This window comes from Brachyistius frenatus, unplaced genomic scaffold (genome assembly GCF_029030835.1).
Source record: "Brachyistius frenatus isolate BFR_SWC_R1_liver_20210118 unplaced genomic scaffold, ASM2903083v1 Contig_6, whole genome shotgun sequence".
NCBI lineage: Eukaryota > Metazoa > Chordata > Actinopteri > Embiotocidae > Brachyistius > Brachyistius frenatus.
In genome coordinates this window covers 3133427-3141928 of record NW_027210605.1, presented here as the reverse complement: position 1 = coordinate 3141928, position 8502 = coordinate 3133427, and the positions used below count along the sequence as shown (strand labels likewise).

Here is an 8502-nt window from a genome sequence, read left to right as displayed (position 1 = left end):
ATATATCTGTCGTAATATCAGTCGATGAATTCCAATCTGAAATCTGAATAAAACCTCCGCAGTCAGTGCAGCAGAACTCCCTTTGACTATAATCCATCTTAGTTCTGTTGATCCCCTGACTTTTCCTCTTGCGCTGCCATCAGGTCAAAACTGAATGATTGCTTAGTGGTGGGTCAGCTGCCTGCAGTATCTCAAAGCCGGGAAATACTCATTAATTGATTCCTGAATTATATGTGATTTATTATTCCATTTCACTTCAGAACAAATGATATGCCCTTCGGTAGAGTTACTTAACACTTTTCATACAATCCTCAATATGTTTTTAAACAAAATCAAACCAAAAATGGTGTAAACATTTTCACAGTGCATCTGAAACATCACTGACAACAATTATAACAATTTGATAATTATAATATTTTTCAAACCCATATAGACCCATTTTTTTTTTTACCTTTACCATCATACACATATGTACAACACATCACATTCAGCCTGGTTTGTGTTTTGGCGGGGAGGGGCTGGGAAACTTCTGATGTGTGTATTTGTATTTATACACCAGTGTAATACTGTGCAGTCCAAAACTGCAAAGCTCCTGAGGACAAAGTGTTTGCTCCTCAGAAGACAAAAAGAGAATCCGGATTCATACAAAGATTTTGCTGCTGTATTTAGAAAAAAAAAAAATTCAGATTCGAATTATAACTTCCTGATTGCCTTTTTTTAAAAATTTCATTCACAGTGGATTTGCACTTGTATAAAGACAGTAGTGTGCATACGATTTATCACACTATTCAGACCAAGTGTAAGCTTAGCGCATCACAGAAAGGAAATATAAACCACTATAAATGCTGCATGAGGGGTTTTTACTTATTCAGACTTTCATTTTCCCAAATGGGATTAACAAAGTCTTTGTTGTGTTCCCAGGCTGCATCTTGACAGGTAAGATTCAAAAAGTGTTGATGTGATGCCTTAAACTGTGGAGGTGCCAAAAGGATTTCTTATACACTGGCTAATGATAATTGCATTCAGCTGGAGCTGTACTATGCACCCTTTTGACATATCAGCACTTAAAAATTTCTACATTATTAAACTTGCTCGCAGTAAAACCGCTCACTCAAGTAGGTGTAATCACATCAAACACTTCTACTGCTTGGATTTCTTATGATTAAATGCTTGAAACTTCCCATTCAAATTCAGCAACAAATACATTCCATGATTAATAGGGAGGTAGACACATTGACCTTCATAGAAGCTGCATATACAGTAACATCAAGATAGATTCAATTTCCCACTAGGATTGTTGCATCTCTGCGGAAGCCAACAACGGGGTGAAAAATGGAGCTAAATTAATAAAGGACTGTGCAATGTTGGTGGTCTTCGGGTCCAGTCTATCCCTCTCTCGTAGAGCTATTAAAAGAGCTAAAGGAAAATAGATTCCAGCTGCAGTGAGGAAAGCTGCAGGCAGCTATTTTACACTAAAACTACATAATAGGAAACATTTATGGAAACACGTTCAAAGCCACCATTCAGAAGATGAAACAATATACAAATAAAACCCATCATCCTCATTTCAAGACACTGCAAGGAGTTTCCCCTTCCCCTATTTACACATTTTGGATAATATTCTTAATAATATATGAATAAAATTTGGCATCTGTACAAACATATTATTTACATACATCATGCAACCAATTTATACAGGAAATCCCTGACATCTGATATATATGTACTGTGTATGTTGTTTGAATAATTAAAGCCAGTGTACATGACTCAGGTGGGAATAGCTACACAGAACATACACCTTTTGTACTTGCGGTATTTGTTCTTTGAGTTGAATAGAATAGAAAAGAAGACATCAGAGTCCGGTTTTCACAGTTGTTTCTTGGTGTGTATATCCATCTTTGCTCAAAGGTTTGAGGCCAAACAAAGTCTGTCCAGCATAGGACTTGAAGCAAAGTCTTTGATATGTATATTCCTTTCATGGCAACCTGCATATTGGTAGAAAAATATGAGTCCAGAGTGTCCAAAACAGCATTTTGGCTTTGACAGTGAGTGTAAAGGTGACAGTATCCTTTGGTTCCAGCATTACAAGCAGAAAATTCCTCTTGCAGCTCACTGATACTTTGTTTTCTTTTTTTGTTTTACAACCATTTTATCTTTTGAAAATGTTTGTTTAGAAACATCATCGTTCTTGACACATGTAAGTGGTATTGTATTTTTTTTTTTCCTGCGAAATAATTACACATCATGCACTTGGCAGGCTACTTATTATTTTTCATTTCATCCTGCACATTATAGAGCAAGAAACAGTAAGGAGCTGCTACCCTGTACGGCCATAATAGTTAGTGATTACTTTGATGAAAAGTTTAAGATGAAAATATTGTCTCTCACATCCTGATAAAGATAAGGGATTTTATATTATAACATTAGACAACAATATAAAATCAATTATATATATATTGTCTTTGAAAATAGTGCTTCTTTTTACAGCAGGAAGGTTTTCATATGTCTCTATGTGTCAACTGAAATAAACTGAGGCCACAGAGAGTCCGATGCTTCCTTCACCTCCTCTCACAGTTAGCTCCAGGTTAAGGATTCACACTTGAACTTCACAGATCTGTGTTAATGGTATAAGAAGGCTCAAAGTATTTAACTTCCTTGTTGATTGGACTGCCATATTAACTGTCTGTCATATTGAATATTTGTATCTTTTTTTTCTTTTCCGAACAACGATCAAAACTTGGAAATAACTACATCTAATCCAGATTTGGGTTTAGTAATCAGTGAGCCAAAGGTTACCTATGGAAATCCCTCATTCAGAGGTGAAAGGAAAGCGCCTTTTGATTTATATCCAGTGCCAAAAGTGAGGGAGCATGTATGTGTTTATTTTGTCCAACCATAACCAATCAAACTAACTAAACTAGCTACAATCATAAATGTGATTTTCCAAATCATCTTATTGTTGTTACTGCATATTTTAGGGAAATGTGAGTATTAAATTAACAAAATAATCGCTGGCTTTGGACATTAAAAACTAAATCGAGGATTTTGGACAGCCTTTCAATATTGAATATGTTGTCAGTCAACAGGGTTGATAAATATGATAAAGCAAAGCTGGTTAAGGGGATAGATCCATGAGTTTGAAGGATTGTCAGACGGCAAAACATTGCACAGAAACTTATAATACTTTGAGACAAACTTTTATAACTCTGAAACCTTATCATGGCAGCAGTAGTTTTCATCCTCCATTTTTGTATATAAGGAGGTTCAAAATACCCTTTCAGGTCACCAATCATGTGCACTTGCACATATTTGTTTAGCCAATACAGTGCGTGTTTGGATAAATTAAGACAAAAATTTAGCCAGGCTGAACTTTTGTACCAGATGGAGTCATGGACCCCCGGCATCAGTGCAGTGGCCTCACCGAATTGAACAAGGGGGCTTTGTTTTTTCATGCAGTGCTAACGTTAGTGTGAACATGGTTTAAGCCCACAGCTAACAGAGGTAAGCGCTGAGCTAACAAGCATCTAACCCTGGGGCTAAATGTCATGTGAAATGCCCAAATGGGGTATTAGTTCAGGTGTTGATGGTGGTATCACTTTCTTCAATAAGCAGCCTCTACCAAAGCTAGGGCAGTAATTTGAAGAGTGCGGCAAGCAGCAGAATGCACCACATGTGCTGACCTGGTTCTTTTGCATGACTAAAAGCAAATTACTTTATGACAAACTAAAAGTGAGAACACAAAATGGGAAACGCTTTTATAGTCAGGTATTATGTGGAAACTGCACAGAACTGCAGTCTTCTCCTTCTCCTTAGTAAAGAAAGGAATCATGGCATGAAAGTCATGGCAGTCAACTGCCACACGCACTCCAGCAGATCTAATTAATCTCGTCCATGGCAGGCCTTTTTGTACTTACATTTGACGGCCTATGCTGCCAGGGGAAAAGTAAAAAACTGCTTGTTGGACAAACAGCGTGCTTAAGCTCAACTATGCTCGCTGGGCATTTTTTATTGGAATAATGTTGGCGTTTCCTGAGGCCAAGCCTTGTCTCCTATGTTACAAACTTTTTTATTGAACAGCAGGCTACAGGAGCACTAAAGGCAAGTGATCTTGCACAGATGTATAGTTAATTTCTCCCATTTTGTTATTATGACTTGAGGAACATGTTAAATCTGTCCATTTTAGTGTGCTCTTTTTTTGTTTGTGCATCAGAACCAAAATAATTTGCTGATACACTGTTAGTTTCTCTCATGAACTGCACACTTGTACTTCTACCCATGAAAGATCACTCTCACAGAGGCACATTACAAAAATACACTCACATATACTGTCATGGTTATGTCCCCATTTCAACAAACACACAAACAGGCTTCATTAAAGGTTATCTGATCAACAGATCACTGATGTTTATTACAATTTTAGGGCTTATTTTTATGGGATTGGACTTCATTGCCTCTGGTAATAATAAGACACTAACCAAGTTAATTACTGAAATTTGGGAATGTGGACACATTGCATAAAAAAGTCTAATGAAAGATGAAGGTTTGACCTCTTACAAAGCCTTGGGGCAGCTAGATTTAATGAAAGCAACATTAATTTCCCCAACCTGGTTAAAACTTTGGCTTGTTTACAGCCACTCGATCATCAGAATATTTGTTTCTGTGCTTATCAGACTTAAAAGACCTACGTTGTGTTAAAGACAGAATTATCCTCTAACTTCTGACTGCTGCAGTGGTTTTATTTGAGGAAGAAATGGAAAATGTTTTTTTATTTTTTTTATATTAAGCAACAAATGTTCCATACAATTTTTAAGTTGTAGCTTATTTCACACTACTGTATTCTGAAACTGCAAAACTGACCATCCAAACAGAAAGCTTCCGCACAGACTGTGTTGGAGGAGATTAAGCTTATTGAGTGTTACGGGTAGTTGTATGAAGTCCTGTCCCCAGATCTTGTGTTTCTATTATTCAGTCACGCTTTCTGTCCTGAACAGAAGTGATTTGACAAAATAAACATTGACAAAACTGGCATCTCTTCTCTGCAGAGAGATCAATACAATACCCCCCTGGGCAACATGTTAATTTTTACACAGGTAACACACAGCTCACTAAACCAAATCTTTCCCTCATTGCTTTGTTCCTCATCTCCTCAAGGGGCCTAGTATGTAATGATAAATATAGAGGTTGACACACTAAATTAATTGAAGCTTTGAAACCCTGATTTATCCTCAGCACAGAGGAGACGGCCCTAATTTCTAATTAGAAAACGACAGCCACCCTGTAGTCCTTCAATTTGAGGCATGCATAAATATATATTTATCAAATCAAATACATCAAAAAATATGCTACTTTCATTAAACACATAAAAGGTAGTTTAGGGAGTTGAAAGTTTCAGTGTCAATTCCTCCCTCTAAATCCAGCGTAAATTGATTTGCATTGTGACTTCTCAGTCTTGCTTGATGTCAATCACTCAAAGTGATGACATTGTTATTATCACTTGTTAATTTGACCTGATGAAACATTAACATACATATCTGTGGACTGTTTGGCTTGCTTATTCTGTTGCATTGGTTTTTAACTATATGAACAGTTTTTTTTGGGCAGTATCACATATTTGAGGCATTAAAGAAGTTATAAACTTCATAATTGTAATTTTTTTTCCTGTAACAAGTTTTTAACTGTTTGCTTTTATTTCTTTGCTTTTCTTAAACTTGCAATTAGTGTCTTCAATCCTCCTTTCTTGTCATTTTTTCCTCTGTCCTTCTTTTTTGGGTCTTTTAAAAAAAATAAAAAAAAATAAAAAGTTTTTAAGTTGTCATTGTCCAGCTTTGTTTGTTTCTCTAGAGGAAGTCGCTCTGCATCTCGTTGGAGAGCTGACTGACTGCCACCTCACTGTGTAGAGATCCTTTAAGTATCCTTGCAGTCTGCTGGGGACTGTAGTCTGTGAAGTTTTCTCTGGCACCAGTGATCGTTTCAGGGCAAGGGCAGTGTCTACAGGTCCTGTGGTTCTCCGGTAGCCCATTGGACAACCTTGTAGCGTTACAATCCTCATTGTGATGAGGTTGCCTGCAAGTCCCCTTCTGTGCAGAGCTGTGTTGGCACAGACAACCACACAGTGTCCTTCTGCACTGGGCCACATCCCGACACAAGAACTTGCGGAAGTTGGGCTTGAACAGTAGATAGACAATAGGGTTGTAAAGGGTGGAGGACTTGGCAAAGATAGCTGCCAGAGCAAAAGCCATCGGTGGCACAGTTACTGGGTTACCAAAAGCTGCCCACATGGACACAATAGCATATGGACTCCACGCTGTCAGGAAACCGATGCAAACTGCCACGGAAAGCTGAAAAGAGACATGACAACACAGAAAACGTTTGTCGTGTTAACATTAATTCATATGGTAAACAATATATAGTATAACTATTCTTGAAAAGCAAGCCTATGCATTCACCTTAATGATAAGTGCATGTGCATTGGTGATCTTGTTCTGTGGGGACATATGCTGCTGCACAGCCTGGCGAGAGCCCCGGACAGTCAGCAGGATGAATGTGTAGGACAGAAAGATGATAGTGCAGGGCACGATGTAGCAGAAGAAGAAGAGGCAGATGATGTAGCTCATAGCTGCAGAGCTTTGGCTGGGTGCATGCCAGTTGATGCAGCATGCTGTACCGTAAGGCTCAGCACCATACTCTCCCCAGCCCAACAGGGGACCTGCAGCAAACACTCCAGCGTAACACCAGATGCCAGCAACCAGCAGGCAGGCGTGGATGTATGAGAACTTGTTACCTAAACAGGAGTTTAACAGGGAAGAGACAGAGGAAGAGGAGGGAGAGTTTGGGGAGTGTTTACTGATGGATGACGACATAAAGGAAGGATACAAAAACAACAGCATAGCAACAATATGCCACTGAAGCATATTGATTCCGGTTACCTGATGCTGATAACAGGTAATGAGTGAGGAGAAGAAAGAGTAAGACAGAAGGAGGAGGAAGTGGAGACATATCGTCCAAAAAGTGATGAATAGCTTGACAGGAAATTTCCCTGGGATAGACAGGTAGATTTGACAAGGACAATGAATTGCTGCACAAAAAAACAAATAATCAAGAAACATATTTTATCCTGTTTTCCGGCCAATGCATATTTTACCTCAGGCGTGCTCCTACACGAGATCACGCGGTCCACCGGAATGCACATGTGCGGTCAGTAAAGTTCATAATGCCTGCAATCTGAACATAAACATTATTCTGGGTGGAAGCAGTGTAGTTGCATAGCATGTTTGCTTTGGGCTAACGCATGTGAGAAAAACCACTTGAGAAGCATGACTGTATTGCTTTAGGGCTGAGACATGTGCAAGTTCCAAGAAACATAGTCAACACCATTTGTCGGTGTTGACTTTGTTTGCACAAACATATCTGCATGGGGAAAATAGGGGAAAATAGGTGTTTATTAAAATGGGAATGTAAAATAGGATTTTTGCAGAGAATAATGCATTTAAAGCCTTAATTCAAACAGTTGACGCAGACTCACAACATATTCTGTTTTAACCAAGCGGCCACCTGCAGTGACGTCACCCATTGGTTCGTGAATGGTCGTAATGAAGCCTCGAGTTTGGAATTTGGCAGGCGCCATCTTGCTAGTTCGGAGCGGTTTGGAGCTGGTAGTGACCATATTTGGGCGATCTGGGGGCGAGCGAGCGGGGAAATCTGACTCAATCTGATTGGAAACCAGGGGACAGCTATCGGTCCCACCCACCGATAGCTGTAACCTGACCACACCACAGGCGTGTCAATCAAACAGACACGCCCCCAAAAATATGGCTTTTTGAAGCTTATTTATTATTTTCGGCCTCATTTTTCAGAGCCGGAAGCTACGTCCACTTTTATATACAGTCTATTGTTTTAACACTTTTCAAATTCAAAAATTCACTGTCTTGAAAATGATATCTGCACCACTGCTGCCTTTGGTCAAGAAAGAGCCATAGGTGTTCCAAAGGTTTAGAAGGTAAACATTGTCTTTATTTGTGACCAAATTGCTTGGTCATTGGTTGCTGTATATTTACAAAGATTGGTAATCAAAATAATGTATAAATATAAGTGAAAAATTGTGTGCGGGGTTCCTCGGATACATTATATGCGAGTATGTCGAATTTATGACACATTACTGTGTAAAGTGGTACGATTGGATCAGCACTTGTTATTGCCCTCATGCAATAAGTGGATAGAACGAATGTGAATGAGGAGATCCATTGGAAACACTGAAACAGCCCTCACCAGAGTCTACTATGATTGATTTAGGCTCAGTCTTCTTAACTGTGCAATCAGTGTGGCGGAGAACAGAGGCAGCCTTATCTATGGCGCCACACAGCCTCTTCAGCAGGATGTCAACCCCTCTTACAGTTCAAACTGAATGTGGGGGGAGGTGATTACGCCCTGTGGCAGTCGCTGAACTGTGTGGTGGCTCAGGAAGGGGACTAGTTAGCCATTACAGATGGGTTTTATCTGATGTGG

General features: G+C 39.1%; 1 protein-coding gene across 1 annotated transcript in view; it reads right to left on the bottom strand.

The window, feature by feature from the left end:
- Window positions 1-215: 215 nt before the first annotated feature.
- The window catches only part of opn7b (opsin 7, group member b), a 63306-nt gene continuing 55019 nt past the window's right edge, over window positions 216-8502 (bottom strand). Inside the window, exons 5-6 of the mRNA XM_069725042.1 lie at window positions 6447-6781; window positions 216-6338 (exon numbers count right to left, since the gene is read on the bottom strand). Of these exons, the coding sequence (XP_069581143.1) occupies window positions 5838-6338; window positions 6447-6781 (836 nt within the window). The 3' untranslated portion in view covers window positions 216-5837. The remainder of the gene's footprint in view (window positions 6339-6446; window positions 6782-8502) is intronic.